The sequence below is a fragment of the Trachemys scripta genome, chromosome 5 (assembly GCF_013100865.1).
Source record: "Trachemys scripta elegans isolate TJP31775 chromosome 5, CAS_Tse_1.0, whole genome shotgun sequence".
Classification (NCBI taxonomy): Eukaryota; Metazoa; Chordata; order Testudines; family Emydidae; genus Trachemys; species Trachemys scripta.
Window position 1 is genome coordinate 23,413,918 of NC_048302.1, and position 22,969 is coordinate 23,436,886.

At 42.4% G+C, this 22,969-nt stretch overlaps 1 protein-coding gene across 1 annotated transcript; it reads left to right on the forward strand.

The window, feature by feature from the left end:
* Nucleotides 1-10,441: 10,441 nt before the first annotated feature.
* On the forward strand, nt 10,442-22,682 carry LOC117878285 (uncharacterized protein At2g34460, chloroplastic-like). Its single transcript, XM_034772393.1, has 5 exons — nt 10,442-10,805; nt 13,208-13,349; nt 14,461-14,662; nt 15,851-16,018; nt 20,542-22,682. Exons 2-5 carry the CDS (start codon nt 13,215-13,217, stop codon nt 20,697-20,699), a joined length of 663 nt encoding a protein of 220 aa, XP_034628284.1. The 5' UTR covers nt 10,442-10,805; nt 13,208-13,214; the 3' UTR covers nt 20,700-22,682.
* The last annotated feature ends 287 nt before the right edge of the window (nt 22,683-22,969 follow it).

Here is a 22,969-nt window from a genome sequence, read left to right on the forward strand (position 1 = left end):
GCATGGCAACAGACTATGCGGTAGCGGTGGAAAATGCAGTCCTTCAGACTGAATGTTGCTTAATTTTGTTGGCACCCAGATATCATGGTGATCTTATCTATTCTGTAAAGGTTCTTATACCACACTCGTCACCATAGTATCTGAGCACCTAAGTCATTCGTTGAGTAACATGACTGCCACATGGGGGAGAAGCACATGTACTGGAGTGTCTTGTTTTGGGAGAGGGTTGTGGGTTTTTTAGCTGGAGGAAGGGGGGATATTTTTAAAACTATGCATGTTGTTACATATTTATGTTAGAGAAGGTAAGGTCAAAGAAATGTGCCTTGGTCTTGGAGCAAACAGCGGTGAGGTTTGCAGTGGTCCTTACTTCCAGGGGGAGTTCATTTCACAGTCTCAGACCAGCCCCAAAGAAAGTTCTGTCTCCTGCATGGACAAGCTTTACCCTTATTGTAGAGTGGTCCATTGTGCAGAGGAATGTAGTTGTCTACATATCCTGGGCTCAAGCTGTGAAGCACCTTGAAGATAAGAACTGGGACCTTGGACTTAATTCGAAATTCTGTGGGAAGTCAGTGTAGAGAGCAAACGACAGGTTTGATGTGCTCACAGTAGCCTATGTTTCTGAGGAGATGCAATGAAGTGTTTTGTATTAGTTGGAGTTTCCTAAGCACATGAATTACTGAGGCCATGCTGTACATGTACCCTTGCCACTCCTTATCACCATCTACTCCTCTTCCTCTCTGCTTCCATCCTCTCCCATCAAAAGAAGGAAGTATTGTCTCGGCAGTATTCCATGTCTCCTTGAGAACTGTAGAGAGACTCAAAGGAGCTGCTGGGGAAAAGGATGCTACAGTGAGTCCAGAATTCCTCTCTGCATCAGATGGAGATCCTTGCTGATTGTTACATATCAGATTTCAGTAAGAATCAATTGTTTGAGCGCAAACTAGGAAGTCACCTGCAAACAGTCATTGAGTCCATGAATGATTTTGGCCACACACCTGTGTAGAAGGGGAAAATGAGAAATCTGGTACTGTACTGCTTCAGATCACACACATTTTGATGTTTCACTGTTAGCTGTTTTAGATAGAGACTCATATCTTTGTTTCTTGCATAGAGCCGAACACTTGGCTAAAACAAAAATCATAATTCAGGTGTAACTCACACTGTCAAAGCATGACACTTTGTCTCAGTCCAGTGGTTGGAGCAAAGAACTTTATGGAACTAATCCTTCAGCTTCAGAGGTTGAGGTTCATGGTTTTACATTGAGATATCAGAAGTTCAGTCCACACAGTTGATTTACTCAGGGGCTGACATACAAGCATGCACTGGGTTCTGTGGGACCAAACAGTGGCTTCCCAGTTGAAACAATCCCTCAGAAATCTAGACAGTACCAATGAACATTGGACAGTAGGGCTGATATGAAGTAGCTCTGTCCTGTAGACGGAGTGGAATTCATGAAGAATCCATCCCGTAAGGTTTCTCACTAAAATGGGCATTGTTGCTGTGTATGCCGGTAAATATTAATGTTGGCTATTTCTTCAGTGCTTCTGAATGAGGCATTCTGTAACTACTCACAAAGAACTACTGTTAATTATAGTGCCACAGATATTCATAGTGCTAATGTATACAACCAAGACAGAGGCTCTGAGTCTGAACTGTGGCCAAGGTAAACTTAGCATAGGCTGAAAATGGGAAGGGACAGTTTCCTCATCTGTTAAGCAATCACTCACCTTTAAAATGGATGCTTGGAGCATTAAGGAAACTTAATTAAGTAATGTCTTAAAGGGCGAGCGTTGTATTTTCCCCTCTCTGTTAGAAGGCCCATTTAGAGTATGTCTACACTGCAGCTGGGAGCCAGCATCTCAGCACAGATAGACAGATTCCCAAGCTAGCACGCTAAAAATAGCAGCATGGACACTGCAGCTCAGACTCTCAAGCCTAGGGAATCGGACTGGGCAAAGTGGTTTTATCATTCCTTCTAACTGTGGCAGTTCAGGGCCTACCTGCCCATAAGCCAAAGTCACCATTTCCTGATACCTTCCATCTACATTCTTCATCTTACTGTACTTCAGCTGCCTCATAAGTGACATCTGTCTTTGATTCCTGTGCATGAATTTGAAAGTGGCCAAACCCCCTTCTTCTGCAAAGGATACACACAAGTCAGTTATTTGTAGTATATGCCATGGCAGATTTCCTTATACTGTCTCTTCCTCCTCCATATGGGTTTCATATGTCCATTCTGATTCTCCACAGGGAATATTACTACAAACACCTGCTAGAATGCACTAGCTTAGCTAAATAAGACCAAAGTATCTCTATTCACTCATTCCAGCTTTGGTACCTGCCTTTCTTGAAAGAGCCATCAACTCTCCCATAGATCAGTCCCCTCCCCACATCTCTATCATATCCTTCCACTGGCTCCCTCTTCTCGATTATACCAAACATAAGCTACTCGTGTTCACTTCACGGCCCTTCACGACCTATCTCCACCGTACCTGTCATCCCTCATTTGCTATCAAAGTGTCAACTCCCACCTCTGATCAACCCATGATGCCAGCCTCCGTCGCCCACTTGTTGAATTTTCAAACAGGCACCTCCATGCTTTCTCCTGTACTGTCCCTCACACTTGGGAGAACTTCCCATAAACATCCATAAAACTAATGCATTATCTTCCTCCAAAACTCACATCTGTTGTTTAGCCTACAAAAAACTTAATGGTTAGGCTGGTGGTATACTGAGACCACAACCAATCAAGATGACCAATATTGTCTTATTGTTTCCCTGTACTCCCCTATTGGTCTGTCTGTCTTCATCTGTTGTCTTAGATTGTAAACTCTTTGGTGCACTGGCTGTCTTTTTGTTCTGTGTTTACATAACTCCTAGAATAATGGAGTGCTGGTGCACTGATAACACAATTAATAAACAAACAGTAACCAGGATCATTCAAAGGAGCCAGTTCCAAGCAAGACACACAGTAAACACCCTCTGGTCTGAAAACAAGATTTGTTTTTCAGTATACTTATTTTAGAACCCTCATGATGCACCAGACTTTTGTGCACATAATGACCTTGTGATTACTGGCTTCAGCTAACAATTCCCTCTCGTATTCAAGCAAGCCACTCACAGTATTTTAGACTGCGGAAAATATTGCAAGGCATCTGTAGCTGAAACAATGAATCTCCTGATTGAGATTCTCTTGCTTTTTCTCACCATAATCTACTCCTTCATGGAGGTTTCTGTTTATTCTGGCGAAAAGAAAATCTGTCAGCAGAGAAATTGTTCTGATTACTGGAGCTGTGCATGGAATTGGGAGACTCAGCCTAGGAACTCCTGTCTTCACCAGTGACTTTCAGGAAGTCACAAGTTAACCTCTTTGTGTTTCAAACTCCCCCATCTGTAAAATGGGGATACAACAGAAGCCTCCTATGAGAAGGCATTTCACTATATAATAGGGCAGGACCAACCTAGCAAGAGATCCTGTTATTCTCACACCAGAAGTGGTGGCAGGGCATCAGAGACAGCCTTTTTGATGGCCCTTTGAAACTATTTTTGCTGCCTTCACAGATGAAATAGACTTCTGTCCACCATGGTCACAGAGCTGGCCTGTGGATCTGTAAGATGATTCTTTGAATATACCACAAATGTAACTGACTCATTGTAAGACCAAAGCAGACTGTGAGAACTTCAAAAAGATCTCACAAACCTAAGTGATTGGGCAACAAAATGGCAAATGAAATTTAATGTGGATAAATTTAAAGTAATGCACATTGGAAAAAATAACCCCAACTATACATACAATATGATGGGGACTAATTTAGCTACAACGAACCAGGAAAAAGATCTTGGAGTCATTCTGGATAGTTCTCTGAAGACGTCCACACAGTGTGCAGTGGCGGTCAAAAAAGCAAACAGGATGTTAGGAATCATTGAAAAGGGGATAGAGAATAAGATGGAGAGTATCTTATTGCCCTTATATAAATCCATGGTACGCCCACATCTTGAATACTGCATACAGATGTGGTCTCCTCATCTCAAAAAAGATATACTGGCATTAGAAAAGGTTCAGAGAAGGGCAACTAAAATGATTAGGGGTTTGGAACGGGTCCCATATGAGGAGAGATTAAAGAAGCTAGGACTTTTCAGCTTGGAAAAGAGGAGACTAAGGGTGGATATGATAGAGGTATATAAAATCATGAGTGATGTGGAGAAAGTCAATAAAGAAAAGTTATTTACCTGTTCCCATAATATAAGAACTAGGGGCCACCAAATGAAATTAATGGGCAGCAGGTTTAAAACAAATTAAAGGAAGTTCTTCGTCACACAGCACAAAGTCAACTTGTGGAACTCCTTGCCTGAGGAGGTTGTGAAGGCTAGGACTATAACAGCGTTTAAAAGAGAACTGGATAAATTAATGGAGGTTAAGTCCGTTAATGGCTATTAGCCAGGATGGGTAAGGAATGGTGTCCCTAGCCTCTGTTTGTCAGAGGGTGGAGATGGATGGCAGGAGAGAGATCACTTGATCATTACCTGTTAGGTTCACTCCCTCTGGGGTACCTGGCATTGGCCACTGTCGGTAGACAGGATACTGGACTAGATGGACCTTTGGTCTGACCCAGTACGTCCATTCTTATGTTCTTATTGTACATAAAGTGCGTTGAGGAGGTGTTTAGGCCAATTCCAGTCTCCTCCAGCCAAAGTAGAGTCCAGATGCTTTTTTCTTTGACCCTAGCCATTCACCTAAATCAGTTTACTGTAATAGGTATGGAAATGAGACTGAGTTGAGATGAGGAAAGTTGGGACTTTCAATTCCGTTTACTACAGAGCAAATCTTCTCTCCACCACACTTCCCAGGGACCTGGACATTGGAGAAAGGGAAGGAGCAGGGGTTTTGTGGGTTGTAGTGCTGCCTAAAACTAGGACTGAGGTACCTAAAGCCAGACTGTAGGTGTCTAAGTCCCTCTGAATCTGGCCCTAAGAGGCTTCCTTACATGAATGTTTGGGGCCAGTTCTCCACATTCTGATCTGTTTGCATTCTGTACCCACCTAGCACCGGGGTAGATGACCGTACTGGTTGCAGAGTAGTGGAAAAATTAGGTTCTAAGCTATTTGAAAAGAGCAAGAATGAGCAGCTGCACCCTCGCAAAGCAGAAAACATCCGTCTCCTGGAGTTCTAAGCCACCTTCTTTAGATCTATTGACCAACCAAGCTCATCTAAAACGCCTCAGGTAATAAGAGCAGATGAGATGAGACATATTTAAGTTTATATTGACATAAGAGGGCACTGCTGCGTCTTTTTCACGTGAGACTGGGTCTTAGATTAACATTTTTAAGCCCTCCAAATTCTCCGGCTTTATTTGACTGTACAGTACTTTATTTTTTTCCTGTTTGTGTTTTCCCCTCTCCCATGCCTTAACTCTTCAGCCACTGTTTTTTTAATTTAAGATGAATTCAAGGTAGAAATGTTCCTAGCTTTTGTCACACACAGTTAATGTCTTTGCCTACTATGCAATTGCAACCTCTGGAGCCATCAACAGTCTTTGAACCTGAACATTGCTTTAAGCTCATAGGTTGGATTCACAGCAATGAATTAGAGGCGCCGTACTCCACTCCCACTCACCTAGTCCATTCAGTCCTCCCCCATCTCCTCTAATCAGCATGACTCTTTGTCCAGCGTGGAGAGGCTGGGATTTATAATTAAATTCCAATCTAACGTTAATTGAACCAGCACTTTCATAAGCCCAGTGCACCTCAAGGTGCTTTAAAATCAATACACAAAATACCAAGTGCAAGAAGGGTTCAGTAGCATGAGATTTACATGGAACCTCATCTTTGTATCCAGGTTATGTTACATTTTCATAGATTCATAGATTATAGGACTGGAAGGGACCTCGAGAGGTCATCGAGTCCAGTCCCCTGCCCGCATGGCAGGACCAAATACTGCCTAGACCATCCCTAATAGACATTTATCTAACCTACTCTTAAATATCTCCAGAGACGGAGATTCCACAACCTCCCTAGGCAATTTGTTCCAGTGTTTAACCACCCTGACAGTTAGGAACTTTTTCCTAATGTCCAACCTAGACCTCCCTTGCTGCAGTTTAAACCCATTGTTTCTGGTTCTATCCTTAGAGGCTAAGGTGAACAAGTTCTCTCCCTCCTCCTTATGACACCCTTTTAGATACCTGAAAACTGCTATCATGTCCCCTCTCAGTCTTCTCTTTTCCAAACTAAACAAACCCAGTTCTTTCAGCCTTCCTTCATAGGTCATGTTCTCAAGACCTTTAATCATTCTTGTTGCTCTTCTTTGGACCCTTTCCAATTTCTCCACATCTTTTTTAAAATGCGGCGCCCAGAACTGGACACAATACTCCAGCTGAGGCCTAACCAGAGCAGGTTAGGCCTGCTATTGAAGACTATTAACTCAGCATCAATAAATCTGGTGGGCAAAGATTTTGAGATTCAGGAAGCCCAAAAAGCAAAACAATATGATTTTTAAGGTGTTTATCCTAATTTTTGAAACATCCAGTAAACTGACATCAGATGAGCTCAAGTAAAACTGAAACTTTGTGATAACGGCTCAGATGAATTCCTTGTGTGTACCTCCTACAAGTCTTCAAAGCAGTTGTACTGTAATAAAAGAAAATCAATAAAGTATTTCACTGAAAACCAGCCCTAGAAATGCATGTGGCTATAAAAGTTAATAAATAATTACTCCCTCATGACAACAGCACTATGGAGAGTTTGTGGCTTCCAGTTCTAATCCCACCAGCAGCATTTCACACAGGTTGGAATGGAGAATGTGGTTTAGTTTCCAGGAATGCATGAGAACAATTGAAATAATCCAACCCATTGTAAATTACTACACGGGGTCTAGGAAAGCATGTATGGGTCAGACTGTTGTACTGAAGAAAACAGCAAGAATTTCCTGAGACTGAAGAGTCCTGCTGTCAGATGCAGTGGGTGATACTTTATAGAAAAGGAATTCACCTCCTTTACAGAAATTGTGCAACTTAAGGCACCAAGGAAAAGAGTCCAAGTTATAAGGTAGAAGTCCCTGAGCCAGTTTTAAGAAATAATTAATCAACAGCAAAAAAATGAAAAGCAACGAATCATAGAATATGAGGGTTGGAAGGGACCTCAGGAGGTCATCTAGTCCAACCCCCGGCTCAAAGCAGGACCAATCCCCAAACAGATTTTTGCCCCAGATCCCTAAATGGCCCCCTCAAGGACTTAGGGTAAAATATTCTAAAGCACTTAAGTGCCTGAGTCACTTCTTAAAATGAGGTTTGGTCTTCTAAGTCACTTAGATGCTTTTAAAATGTTTACCCTCAGTATAATAATGTAAATAATTAACTTGTGTGTGGCCATGCCTTGGCTTCAAAGAGGTTTATCTACAGAGGAGATACCATCCCTTGCGCAAGATATCTACTACAGTAAATATACAGTAGAACCTCTGAGTTCCGAACACCTTGGGAATGGAGGCTGTTCGTAACTCTGAAATGTTCATACCTCTGAATAAAACATTATGATAGTTGTTTCAAAAGTTTACAACTGAACATTGACTTAATACAACTTCGTAACTTTACTATGCAGAAGAAAAATGCTGCTTTCCCTTTATTTTTTTAGTAGCTTACATTTAACATAGTGCTGTACTGTATTTGCTTTTTTAAATTTTTTTGTCTCTGTGCTGCCTGATTGCATACTTCCGGTTCCAAACATGTGTGGTTGACTGGTCAGTTCATAACTCTGGTGTCCATAACTCTGAGGTTCTACCGTATCATCTACCAGAATCAGGGCCAAATTCTGCAGTCTTTATGCTAGAAAAATTTCTTTTTCATTATTTTAGGCCACCCCCCCATTATTAACATAACCTTTAATTGTCACTGTACTATAATTTTAATGCAGATTTTTTTAACTGCTTTTGTTCCCAGTGGTAATTCCTAATTGTATTTCTAAAATAACTATAACTGAGAAGCAGGCCTTGACGTAAACATTTTAGAATGGATTTCCAATTGGATTTAAACAAAAACATAAAAACCCTTTGAGTAAGAACACGTCTTTACTTCAAAGATCCAGGTGCTGAATTCCTAGGGCTTCTGTTTTTCCAAATTTGGACATCTATATAAAACTCAAATTGCTAAAAATACCCCCCCCCCAAATGAAATTAATGTCCAAAAATCTGGGGGTTTCAGAACTCTTTGTGTATTCTGTAATGAGTAATGTATATTGAATGCACTAACCATTACAGTAGCATTAACTGTAATAAGTAATTTCTTTGTAACATTCCCTAGTGTGCTTTAACATACTACTGTTTCAAATAAAAGTGTTAAATCTTACTAGGGAAGCTTTAGTGCACACCAGCAGGATCAATACATACACAACACTAGTGCAGTTTAGAAGTCATACCCTCTTAGTCCACATTACTGCTCCATGGAGACAAGCTGAGGTGCAGGCCACCATTTCCTGTATAGGATAACGACCAATTTCATTTTTTATTTTGTTCATATCCAGGGTGATTTATCAGTTAAAACCTAAAATCTGGAGCACTATGAATTTCTTTTTGCAGATTAGCCAGGGCAACTGATGTTAGTGATTCAGTAGGTGGCACCCTCAGTCTGTGCTAGAACCACAGTGCACTCTATACTGTTGTATTTTAGATGTCATACAAACAGAAACAGAGCAAGTAGCCATGGGGCCCCTACAGTCCATTGCAAACTCTGTAGCTCATAGGTGGGTCCTATATTCTTGCTGATACTGAAGGAGGATACATTTCTCTAGCTGTGTGAACAGAAAGGCAGGGGCGCTTTATTTTGGGAGTACTGTGATAGGCATTCCCATTTTGGGCCCCAATAGTTATTTCTGGTCCTCAGAGAAGAAATGAGGCAGGATTTCATGTTCTGTCTAAGGCTAGACATGCTCTTCTCCTTCAGTCTCTCCTAACAAACCCACTTTTTCCACACCTATAAACCCTAATCCTTTGCTCTTGGAAGCTGTGCCCCTGCCCATGAGTGTGGGAAGGTGAATAGAGGAAAAAACAAACAGGGTAACCCTCACAATGCATCAGCAACTACATTGTTTCATGCCTCTAGCCTCCATCTTCTCAGCCCCCTTTTCCTAAGATGGTGTTTGTCTTCATCCCTCAAGTGCCTCACTATTATATTTTAATCACCTCAGGGCAGCAACACTGCTAGCTTTAGTTTATCACGTATGTATGTGAAGCAACAGAAATAGCTGTTGATAATAGCATAGGTGCAGCTAAAGGAGCATTAGTTTTATGAACTTTGATGCAGGGCCTATCCTCCTCACTGCTATTTTAGCAAACTAGCACAGGTTATCTACACGAGCTGCAAATCACACCCCTGCTTGCAGTATTGACATACTAGCCTGGTCTGGGGGCCAGAAATCAATCTAAGTTATGCAATTTCAGCCACATGAATAACATAGCTGAAGTCGACATACTTAGATCTACTCACCACAGTGTCATCACTGCAGTGAGTGAACAGCTGCCACTACCCCATAGACTCCACCTGCACCTCTCGTGGTGGAGGAGTACAGGAGTCGAGGGGAGAGCACTCAGGGGTTGATTTATCATGTCTAGACTAGTAGTATAGACATACCCTTAAGAGTCCTACTCCTCCCAGGTGGACAAGGTCCAAAGACAAAGGAACAAAAACTCTTCCACCCTGCCTGGGCTTGATTTCCTGCAGACTGATTACCCTACTCTCAGGCTCCGCAGAGTTCAGTCTCCCTATCTTACTGAGCACTGTAGGCGTCTCCTTGAAGGCCCAGCTTTTCCTGAGCTGCTGACCAACAGGGCTTCTTTCTTCCCTACCTGCTTTAGGAGTCTTTTTTTTGCTAGCTACCTTGATCCATCAGGGACAGTCCCACACTACAGATGCCTTCCTACAAGCCTCTCCAGTTCCTTTCCCAGAAAGGCATCCCCATCCCACCTTTTCTTCTTCTACATCTCCTTCCCCCTATTGCCCTGCAATCCTCCCCTTATAGGAAGCCTGGCCTGGCTCTCCCCAGCTGGGTCTAATCCTTCATTGCCTCTCCACTCCAGGTGCCACAGAATGTGCTAACTGAGCTCTCTGGCTCCCCCTCACCCTGTCATTGCCACTGTGGTGTTTATACATCCCATCCCAGGTCCCCACTTGACTGAGGCTTCTAGGCACTATCCCAAATAGTAATCAATATGCTCAGCCAGCAGCAGACCCCACTGTTCTACATCAGGATCCCTTGAAAAATTGAGATCCCACTTCAGCAAATCCCAGAAGCAGTTTCTGTGGCTGGATGCAGTCAGTGGCAATTTGTATTGCTGACAGCCTAGCTAATATGGTTAATGAGTTTCTTTTACCCTTGCATAACTTTTATGTAACAATACACTGGAGGCGTGGCAACTTCCCAGCATTGCATGCTCCCTGCCTGTGACTTTCTGCTGCATTAGCAGGATTGTTCATGTTGTAATAGATAAAAGGGACTGTGGGAAATTAGTGATAAGCCTCAAAATACATAAAAAACAAATCAAAGGTGATTAAGACATTATTTTTAAGCAAATAAAACATTCCCAGAGGCAGAGCCTGTAGGAGGTAGGGAGAGGAGGGGTCAATGCATACATGCTCAGAAGAGTCTGTTTGGAGAACGTAGTGTGAACACGACAGAAAAGGAATCCTGAGTCCAGTTCCGGCCTCCCATTCACAAATGCAGTAAGACTCTCTGGAGAAGTTTGGTGCAGAGCTACTTCTAGATACTGCTCTAACCAAGGGGCATAGTCATCTCCCATCACTTGTCTCCAGGAAGTGATTTTGGTAAGTATTTGTTTTAGTCTGTATTAAAGGATGGGCTGGGGAAAAGTCATTTCTATGCTCTCATCTGTCTCTTTGTTGCTGAGAAGTGGTGCTGGGTGGGGCAAGGAGAACTTGGCCTGTTTAAATTTCTATTGAATAATCTTATGGACGATCCTGGACTGATGATATGATACAGTAAATAAGCAGCCCTCTCTTTCTCAATGATCCCTTGCCCCACTGCTGCTGCTACTCAATGTGACACATAAGGAGTGTATAGAACAAACTGGTAGTGGCAGGGGATGGACTGGATGATCTAATAGTCTTTTCTCGCTGCAATATCTCTTAATGTAGTGTATGTGGTGACAGGGGGAAGAGGGAGTTTCTGGTGGGGGGAGCATGAAGCAGATGGGGAATAGCTGTTCCAAACAATTCCCAGTAGGGAACAGAGCAGCACAGCGATGAACTCCAGAGAGAGCTCTGCAAAGAAATAAGATAAATAGCATATGCAGGTACACACACAAGCACAGAATTCAGTCTCAATCTGAAAATGTAGCAATGGCGGCTAGCAGAAATCCCTGGCTCCAGAGGATGATTCAGCATTCTGAAATGTTACAAGCAGCTGTCTGCTCCTTGATCGCTCAGCGGGCCTGATATCCTGGAAACAACACAGGGCAGAGAGGCACTGGGCGAATGAGGTGTCGTTCCTCGCACCCCAGAAGAGGTGGCTACAATCTCCTGCTCCACCTCTCCCTTAGCAAAGAGACTCACCCTGCTGCTGAGTAGGTACAAAAGTAAGGGAATTTAAATCCTCAAAAACACAAATCTGAGCCAATTGAGTTGCTGAAAATTATGTACCTCTATGTTACGGTTTGTCAGGCTGGTTTATAGGGCACTGTACTAAGAGTCAGGAGGCCTGGGTTCTATTCCCAGCTTGTTCTGTGGGTTTGGGCCAATCACCCCATCTCTCAGTGCCTCATCTTTCCAATCTGTAAAATTAATCATCCTTATAAAGTACATTGAGACCTTTGATGCAAAGTATATAGGAGCTAAGTATTCCTTATTCATTCTTATGTTGATCTCACATCCAGGATCAGGGACCCATTGTGCTAGGCGCTATATGGACATGCAGGAAGACAGTCCTAGACTGAAGAGCTTACAATTTAATAAAAGACAAGACCCGATAAGTGGGTGTAACAAACAAACCAAAGCAAGGAAATGGGAGTGGGAGAACTTGGGTAACTGGGATGGGAACATGTGGTTGTGTAGAACAGTTATGTGCACCTCTGGATGGCCTTGAGTCTTTTTTAATTGTACGGTAAATGTAAGTAAATACATTGATACTGTAGCAGCAATCTGCCCAGTATGCCCCGAAGTATGAGGCACCACGCTAACAATGGCAATGGGGAGCAAAGTCTGAGAGGAGCTAGAGAGAATGATAACAGCAGTTGTTCTAGGAGAGATTCCCAGCTGCCCCTTGATCCTGCTGGGAACGTACACTGCACGTAAACATTTCTACACACTTTACCCATCATAATTTCTACTGCAGATAGTTGACTCAAAACAAATCAATAGCCACGTTAACTAGAAATGCTTCCGATGTCTACATAGCATTTTGGAGCAAGCACAAATGAGCCTCCAAGCCTGGGTCCGCAAACTCACTGGTGCTCTAAAACTGTGTAGACAGTACTTGGAAGCTGGAGCTCTGATGCCTAGAGAGGGGAGTGGGCTTCAGAGTCTGATCTCCAGCCCTATCTGCAACTTCAAAGGGCTGCCTGTACAGCTATTTATTTAGAGTACTAGCACAAGCCCCGCTGGACCAAGTCTGTCAACCTGGGCTCTCACTCGCTCTGAAATGCCAATGTCTGCTGTGTAGACATACCCTTAGGGGTTGATTGTCCCTCGCCTTTGAACAGGTGATGGTAAGGGAATCCGATGAGAGAGGGTCACATCAAGAAGCTTTTCTGCATCCTGTACAAGAGCCAAGGACAACTGCAGTCCGTGCCTTTGGTGGACTACAGTGACTGATTCCTTCATGTCCTGCCGCAGCATCTTTACTAGCCTACAGAACTTGCCAGCAGTGGAGATGGGAGCAGGCTGAAAAGTGCTAAAATGTGGTACAGGCTGTTCTCTCCCACCACTTGCATTGGGGAGTGGGTGAAGAGTTGTACCTCCCAAGAATCAGTCTCTCCTAGAGCTTTCCCTGCAGTCATGTGACTCTATACCGCAACATTGTAACTTCCACATTCTGGTCCCTAGGGAGCTACTGTGCCGAAATCAAAGTTAAACAAGATACTCAAGTTGGATCTTGAAAGTTACTGTCTTCCTAAACATCTAGGCACCTTTTCCCCCCCCCCCTTTTAAATTTAAATACCAGGCAGCTATTCACAACCAAAACCATTCTCAACCTTGCCTTTTCTTTGCAGATAAGTTATGAAGCTGTCGGTTCTTGGTGCAACAGGTCAATCTGGTCAGTTTCTGGTCTCACAAGCACTACAGCAAGGCCATGAAGTGACAGCACTTGTGCGGAATGTCACCAAACTGACTATTCAACATAAAAATTTGAAGGTACTTCATTACTTAAATACTAAGCAGATAATAGTTTGCTTTATGAGGCCAAGGTTTGCTGAAGTGACTAGTGATTTGGGTACCTCAACTTGATACTTTAGAGGGGCCTGATTTTCAGAGGGTGGGCACTCCGCACTTTCTAAAAATGGTGGTCATTTGAATGTGTCTCAAGTCAGGCAATCAATAATGCAAGCAATGGGGACCACTATTTTTTTTTCCTCTTGGCCTAAATATATTCTATATTTATCTAATGTATTTATATTGCCTATGGATCTGATCCAAAGCCTATTGAATTCAATTGGAGTCTCTCCATTGGATTTTTTAGGCTTTGAATCAGCATCTATATAGCTATTGTAACTCAGGTTGGGCAAATGATTCTAAAAAAAGCATGTCAGCCTGCCCCATGGCATCTAAATTATTTGTGTGGCATGTGATCTCCAATAACGAGATACAGCACCTGCAGATTCCTGCCCTACTAGAAATTCCCACCTTACTTTCTGAGCCAGTATCTCTACAATCCCAGGAGATTTTATGTTCTACCACATTTCCTGCTATTTTCGTCTTTAATTTTAATGCACTTTTATGAGCGCCCCAGCTGCAGTTTTGGGTCTGGGAATTGAAAGGGTGGAATTGCCAAAGGCTCTGTTCCTGCAGAGTGCTAATTTTAGTGGGATTTGAGAGCAGTCAGCAGTTCTCAAGAGATGTTCACAGCTTGCAGGAATGGGGTCTAACTGCCTCAGAGAAGAGCTTCACCAGACACCTTGATTGGACTTCTTATGACCCTGGAGAAGAAAGCATTGACTTTGGACAAGGCAAACAAAGACGTGAACACACCCTTGAAGACTGGATCCTCCCTAGAGCCTGAGTCTCTAGGCCAGTATCATTAGTCTGTGGAGCTGGGAGGCACTGAACTCCAGTGCAGTCTAGTGTATTAGACAGTGGGCAGGAAGTTAGGCTCTCTCAGTTCTATTCTCAGCTCTGCCACTGAGGTGCTGAGTAAACCTGGACAAGTCACTTCATCACGCTGTGCCTCAGGAGAAGGAAATGTTGCCGGGTATGGTGGGGAGAGAAGTACTGACCAGATTATGATGATGATATTAAATCTTTTTAGGTGGTGGAAACAAACATCTTTTCAGCAGAACAGTTGTCGGGACATTTTCAAGGTCAAGATGCTGTCATTTCCTGCTTGGGCTTCCCCTACAAGATCTTCTCAGCAATTTCAGGATACACAGATTCAATGGAAGCAATAGTGGCTGCCATGCGGCTAGCCAAAGTGAACCGTGTAATAACCATGACATCATGGTACACTTCCCGTGAGTACAGTCACCAGCGGATTGTTCAAGTGCATCCTGCTAAAAATTGGCTCGAGAGAGAATGAGGCAGGAGGAGGGGTAACCATTGTCTACTGGGTAAAGGGGATTTTGGTGTCGGAGATTCCTGAGAATCTTGAACTGAAAATTGAGTTTCAGTACTGAAGGGAAAGAACAAGCAGTTCTGTTGTTGAGCAGGGATAAAATTTTCAGAAGCCATAATTGACCTCCCCTCCTACATTGCATTGCAAGCCAATAGGACTTAGACTCTTAAGTCACTTTATTATTTGTATTACTGTACTGCTTGGGAGCCCTAGTAATAGACCAGGAGCACATTGTGCTAGGTGTTGTACACACAGAACAAAAAGACGGTCCCTGTCTCAAAGGGCTTAGAATCGAAGTAAGATGCCTTTGAAAAATTTTTCCCATATCCCTTCTTGTTGGATTTCTAAGCCGAACCCACTAAAATTCCCCAAAGTCCTGCATACAGCCTGCGATAGCTTCTTCAGAGGCTGTCTTGGCTTCATTTTTTCCAAAAACTTCAAATCCTATCCAGAATATGACAAGGATCATGATAAATTATGCTGCATTTCAGGTGACTGGATGATATATCCTGCCTGATGCATTTACAAATAGAGCTCAAAATTTGGTGAACCGCTTTTACAGTTCTACGGGCCAGCCTCATTTGATGGAAGATGCTGATATAGTAGGTGTTACAGTGCCTAGGCCCAAGTGTTTGCCATGCTAATCTACAGTTCCTTCATTTTATTGGCTAGTTAAATAGCTAAACACTGGAAAACACCTTTCTTTTGACTTTCATTTAAAAAAAAAGTGTTTTTTAAATCTGTAGGACAACGTAGATTAAGGTCTGCTGGAAATTCTCCCTAAGCTTCCTGGTTTCCTCCTGCAGTCTCTTTCCCTACAGACTTGCCCTCCCCTCAGCAAGGCATACCTCTGCCCTTACTATAGTGAATCAAACTCCCAAAGATGGTAAAGGGGCCCTCTCTCAACTTTCCTGTGCTTCACAAGGAACTCCTCTGTGTCCCTGGGTCTACCTTCCCCCTTCTGTCCCAATACCTAGACTGATGCCATCTCACTTGAGGTTGCATGAGTGCTGTGATAGCCAATAGAGCCAAACTCATATTCAGGAATTCCGTGAGAAGAGTGAAAAGAATGTCTCTTTCCTTACAGCTGAGTCTGGACAGAACTCTCCACTGATGGTGCGTTTTCTCCTCCTGCCACTCATCAGAAGTGTGCTTAACAACATGAATCAGATGGAGAACTACTTAGAGAAGGAGTGCAGTGACCTCAGCTGGACGGTAGTGAGGCCACCAGGACTTCAAAATGTTCCAGCCACAGGTAAAGAAACTAGGGTAGAAACAAAGTGAGAAAGCTTTGATGACTGTATAACCAGTAAGTAATATGATGGCCTTATGGGCGATGAAGATATCCACTCATTGCCTACTGTGCTTATTTTGAATAGATGTTAAGCACCTCCTGCAGCAGGTGCTGATTGCCCTTAATTCTGACTACGTTTTTATTTGTATTATGGTAGCACTTACGAGCCAGAGTCATGGCCCAAGACCCTATTGTACAAGGTGCTGTACAAACACAGAACAAAAAGACACTCCCTGCCCCAAAGAACTTACCTTTGGAGGCCACTCAATATTTTGCAAGATCTGTTAGTTGGCTTGAGGGGAATTGGTAGAGCTATTTGGAAAAGGGTGCAGAGCGACATCTAGCCAGTACCGTTAATTTTACTTTCAGGTGGCCCAAACTATTTTAAACTGAAAGCAGGAAAAGAAAGTATTAAATGGATCAGTTATATGTTAACTACATCATTTAGCCAATGTTTCCAGGGACTGATATAGCAAAGCTTTACTAACCAAGGACCTGATCCAGTGCCCATTTAAGTCAGTGGAAAAACTTTGAGGGGCATTGGACCAGGGTCAAGGATAATAAGTGGAAAAAACACTGAATTGAAGGAACACTATCAAAGAATAGGCAGGCCCCAAAATTGCCCTACCTGTTACTTACTTCATGCCATGCATGCAGCAAAATCAAGCCCCGTTGAGTTCAGTTTTCCATTCTAGTGTGAAGGTAGAGCTCTTGTTAATTTCATTTTGCCATGACTGTGGCAGATGAAGCACTCAACTAGAGCTGTGTGAAACCCAGGGAGTTCAGACAAATCCCTTTTAGGCTTCATTTCATTTAAGGTAGCACCCTCTCAGTGTTTGAATTTTGCAAACCCAACATTCCAAAGCAAAGCTCATCTCTAATTGACAATTTTGTGCTGATTTGACTCATACTATCCCTTTTCCCAGGGCTTTCCTCTATGCCAGGGGTGGGCAAAATTTTTGGCCTGAGGGCCACATTGCGTTTCCGAAATTGTATGAAGGGCCGGTTAAGTGTTTGCAGGATCAAGGCCTTAGATCCCAATCCTGGGAGTTACTGAGCTGCTCCTAGGAGGTGCTGAGCACCCTGGACTCTTAATGTCAGTAGGAATTAAGAGTGCTCAGCACCTTGTGGCAGTAGGTACCATCTTACAGGATCAGGCCTCCAGTTATTCACAGAACACTTATGGTTAATTTTATAAAACTAGCAGCAGAAGTTAATGCTTAGAGGAAAAAATGGGATATTAGAGGACTGATAGTATATTAACAAGCAAAGCTGTTTTTCTGGGGATAATCCAAGTAGTTTAAAAACTGTTCCATGATCAAATAAAGTGTACCCTCCAGAAATTCATGGAATTAATTGTTTTCCTGTGATCATTATAAATAAGTTAGAAAAATGTCAGCATTATCTGTGAGGCTTCGTATTAGCTTAATAAACTAACAAAAAGACCTTTGTTGCAAATAGGGAAAAAAAATGTTGGGATAATAGTTCTCACTGCATTCTTGCAGTATAGTAAAATCCACTGCAAACGATTATTAATGATCATTTATTTTAATTAAGTCCTCCCCACTGATCCCCAGAGCTGGAGTTTGTCAAACGCTTGTTGATAAAAGTCATTGTACATGGTAGTTCTATACAGTCCTTTTTGAGCAAGTGGAAACAAGAGGGGGCTAGAACAAGGTATCTCACCATGTGGACTTTATTGCTGGGTTGCACCCTCATTTTTAGTAAAGATTATTCTTATCAAAACAATGGAGTTTACTGTACTTAAATGTAAAATCTAATTTCACTTGAACCTGTCACAGACCTGGGATCTTGGGCTGATCAGCGCTAAAGGCAAAAGCTCTTGACCCTCTAGCTCAGGGATGGGCAAACTACGGCCTGAGGGCCACATCTGGCCCTTCAGACGTTTTAATCTGGCCCTCAAGCTCCCGCCGGGGAGCAGGGTCCGGGGCTTGCCCCGCTCTGGCACTTCACACGTGCTGTGGCTCCACGCAGCTCCCGGAAGCAGTGGTATGTCCCCTCTCTGGCTCCTATGCGTAGGGGCAGCCAAGGGGCTCTGCACACTGCCCCCGCCCCAAGCGCCACCCCTGCAGCTCCCATTGGCCAAGAACCATGGCCAATGGGAGCTGCAGGGGCAGCGCCTGCAGATGGGGCAGCACACTGAGCCCCCTGGCTGCGCCTCCACATAGGAGCTGGAAGGGGGACATGCTGCTGCTTCCGGGAGCTTCTATTTGAATCTGAGCCATCTCTCTCAGGACCTCAACCTCAACTTAAATTCCTCATTTAAAAATGAACATGTTTATGTTTACCCATCAAGCCAAATGCTATCAGGAAACAAGTTTGTTATAACATTTCCCTTGAGGTTTCCCAGCACCTTAATGTTCACAGCTAGCACCTGATAATTTCCTGTCAGACCACAGTATATTACAAGAAACTCCTCCAGTTTATCAAATTTATTTTTTTTAAACCCACACTCTTTTCCAGGAAGAGACGTTGGTAGTTCAAGAAGAAACACCTTTAAGACGGTGATGTATTTTCAATATGCATTTAACAATTTTCCTTTAAGGATGCTCCATCGACTAAAAAAGAACAGATTTTCATAAATCTGCATGTTGTGGAGAACATCCAGCACTTCGTGGAGAACAATGGAAGCTGTATTTTGAAAGCAATGGACACTAAGCGCTTATGAAAATTTGGCCACTTCTTTTTGGTGCTGAAGTGGTACTGAACTCTTCTGAAAATCTGGCTCAGAATATAGAACAGCAGAAGCTCTTTGTTCTGTCATAGCTATGACTCTCTCTCTGTCTGGGGGTGACTGTAAAACCAAATGGTAACTTTTTACACCATATCAGTTTATAAACCTGCTACATTTGATGCATGCATTTGACTTTGGATTTACACTGGCATAACTGAGCAGAATTTGGCTTCCATTTTTACAATAAAAAATGAGAAGGAAAAATAAATGAGTTGGAATCTTATCCAAAACTCCCTTGCAGGGTAGACACTTGTTTAAAAACTCGGTTTACCTGCTGTACGCTGTTTCTTAGCCAAAAACAGCTAATACATTCTCTCTGCAATGCTGAACAATGTTTTATTACTGGGAAATGTTGCCACTTCTATCTTCCTCGCTCCACCATAAAACACTAACAAGACCCATTATAAACATTTGTCAAAGTTCCAAGGAGATTTTAATAGGCTTTTCTGGAGAGAGGCTAGGTAATGATGTGGTGCAGGCAAATAAAATTATGTATGGAATAATTGTTGATCCTGGGGTAAGGTGAGGCAGAACCTGCCTCAGAGTGGCTCATTACTTTAGAAATAATACAGACTTGGTTGTTATAGAATAGACCTCCAGCCTGATTTACAGTACGTATAAATAAATGATAGTGATATAGATACTACTAATAATATGGCAAATACTACGGTAACGTTATTTAGAAGTTGTTGTTTTTCAGACTTTATTTTAAGAAATTTAAATGAGTGCAAGTGCAGTAAGGAAATCAACTGAAAATGAGCAAAATTTCCTCTTAATGTACTACAAGGATAAAGAATGCTGTATACAAGCAAAAAATAGCTTGATAGTAACATACTAGACAAGGTGATTACTTACCACACTCGGTGCATTCGTTATTGCTATTTAATAGATCTCTTCAGCCAGGCCACAGCTAGTGAAAATTGGTAGAGCTCCTGTGACTTCAATCAGTGTTCACTGGAGGATCTCGCCTCCTAGGTGGCTACCTGAAGGTTAAGCAGGAGTTGTAATAGGAAGAAAAGGAGAGAGAGAAGATAGAAAAGAAGACATAAATAGAGTGATGGAAGTCTTTGGAGGAGGGAGGGAGGTGATGTAGCTACACCTAGTCTATCACATAATATCTCGTAGAAGTCCTTGAAGTTATTTAGTTACCTAAAGCAGGGGTTCTCAACCTTTTTCGTTCTGAGGCCCTCTCAACATGCTCTAAAAACTCTATGGCCTACCTGTGCCACAACAACTGTTTTTCTGTGTAGAAAAGGCAGGGCCAGCATAAAGTGGTGGCAAGCAGGGAAATTGCCTGGGGCCAACACCACAGGGGGTTAGGTGAAGCTAAGTTGCTCAGGCTTCGGATTCAGCCCTGGGTGCTGGGGATTGGAACCCCCAGGCTTCAGCCCCATACAGAGGGGCTTCGGCTTCCTGCCCTGGGCTACAGCATGTCTAATGTCAGCCCTGCTTGGCAGACCCCCTGAAACCTGCTCGGGAACCCCGGACCTCTGCTTGAGAACCACTGACCTAAAGCAACTGGCAATACTTAAGAGTGGCCACTGTATTTCCTGATTTGTCAAAGATACAAAATAGTACCTTTCTATAGCTACTGCTTAAAATTAACTTGATATTTCATACCTGCATTTGGGTTGAGCAGGTGAGAATCAATTGAAATGTAATGTTTTGACTCTGCAATTCTGTTTTTTCCACCCACTGTTCATATCAGTTTATATTTTTCCTCCTACAGACAAAGAAATCCTGACTCACGAAGGCTATTTTGTTCCTGATCCAAATGGTTACCCGGTAACCAACTCAGTGGCAAGAGGGGATGTAGCTCGCTTCATGCTGTCTCTCCTCAGCAGTAACGAATGGCTAAAAAAAGGAGTGGCAATGTGTACAAACTAGAGGTTGTATTTTTCTTTGTCAGGATAACATAAGTACCAACCCCAAAGCAGCAGCAAAGAACTTTCAAGCACTTATGACACAAGACAGACTTTTTAAAAAGAAAATTTTATTAAGGCAAAATTACAATAAAATATTAACAGACTATATCATACATTACGTATTCGGGATCAAGTTAATATTCAAAGAACCTGGCTAAAGAAGTTGCAGTTTGTTTGAATCTTTGCTTGTCTTGTCACAAAAGAATAATTTTCACTCACGATCCTTAGAGGTGATAAGCACCAATAATTCCCTCGGAAGTAAATGAGAGCTTTATAAATGTAAATGTGGGTGTTCCACATCTCCATTAAATTTGGCCCTAAATGTTTTCTATAGTTATCAAATGCCTCAGCTTTGCTCTACCATATAACCACTCACAAAAGACATTTACTGCTTCAGGTACTCCATCACCACAACTGTTAGGCTTGATTCTCTTCTCACAGTGGCTTGACAGCAGTGTAACTGCACTGGAGTTGCTCTTGATTTACACTAGTGTAAGTGAGAGGAGAATCCAGCCCATAATCACTTTTTGTACCTAGACTGTTAGCCTCCTAACTACTGTATGTTGTTTATTCTACTCTTCAGCTAAAAGACAGAATCCTATAATTTAGGAAATCTAAATATATGAACAGTGAGCTACAAACTTCTTGTAGATTTAGGAGTTGAAGGTCATGTCATTAAATCACATCAGCACACAACCATTTGTCAGGTCTGATTAAATTGCTGCTTGGCGGTCTCCCTCAGCTCTTTTTAAGGGAAGCCATTCTAGGATATATAATCAAGGCAGCATTGTATCTTCAAATATCGGGGAACAGATTTGATATTTTTATATTGAATCTTACAGGGTTTTTAAACCAGTTAATTGTTCTTAATGACACTCTGTGCCTTGCTGTATTCTGTTTTTAAAGTTGAAAGTCTTTTTATATTACTTAAAATTTTGCAGATTTTACTAGTTGTCATCCTCCTATCTTTGATATTGTTAGAACCAACACTGTCTTCAATGTCAAAATACCAGTGATTGGACTATGGATAAGAATGGCTAATCACAGCTGAGTATACCCTGCCACTAGGGCAGACGTGCTTGGTAATGCTATGCCCAAACAACCCACCGTGGACATGCTGCCTCCTCAGTGCAGGTTCCCTAAACCTTTCGGTCCAGGTTCCCAACCACCTTCTTCCTGAGTGCAAGCTCCCTTTTCCACTCTTCCCTCTGCAAGGTTTCCCCCATTACCACCACCCAAACCTCCAGTCTTCATCCTCCTTCCACACTCAGTGCAGGTTGATAGTTATCCTCATTACCTCTAATCACACATTAAGTACTGGCCCTTATTGCTGGGAACCTCTGTCAACAGTGGACTCATTCCCAACTCCCTGGTCCATACTGCTGGCAGTTGTTCACTTCCTCTTTAAAGACCTGATCTGCTGGGTGCTTTGGAGTTGATGGGAGTTTTTCCCAGAAGCTGCACAGGATCAAATCCTTAACAGGGCATCAGTTATCCATGACCCTAACAGAGAACTTACACCTTTTTATACTCACTTTGGATAACTGCACTTTCTGTGACAGTGTCAGGACAGTCATGAATGCTGTGAAAACCAAAAGAACATGAGGTCTATCTTACAAAAACATGAGGTCATTCAACGGAAAGTGATTGGGTTTAACTTAGTTTTTATCCAGATGTCTAGTTTTGAATGATTTTTGTTGACTACTTTCAGAGTATGGTTATTATTGTGAATCAGTGTTTTTTCTTATTCCTATCTCAGTTAACTGTACATGTTCTCAAAGCATCTCAGCCAACCTGGACACAGTTTAAAAACAACTTTGCAACACTCATCACTGATACAAATAGGTTTTTAAAGATGCACATTGCAAAGATAAATGATGATCAACCTATTTTAAAGTATAATAAGCTAATTATTTCTCTTACCAATAAAATACATCTCATTTATTTTGATGTCTCATTTCATTTTGAAATAGTTCACCTTCACAGGACAGAAATGTGGAAAAAGAAATAATCCATAGCTATCTGGAAAAATGTAGGAATCATAGCTTAAATCTTTTGTGACAGGTTCACCCTTGTGATCATTAACATTTGTGTGCGTCAAGGAACCTCACCTTTTACCTCAACTTGCATAACTCCAGACCAGTCATTTAATGTGGGTGAAACTTATCCCAGCGGAAACTTTTGCTTAATTAATGCATAGTGTCTAAATGTCAGCGAACCTCCTTTGTGGTT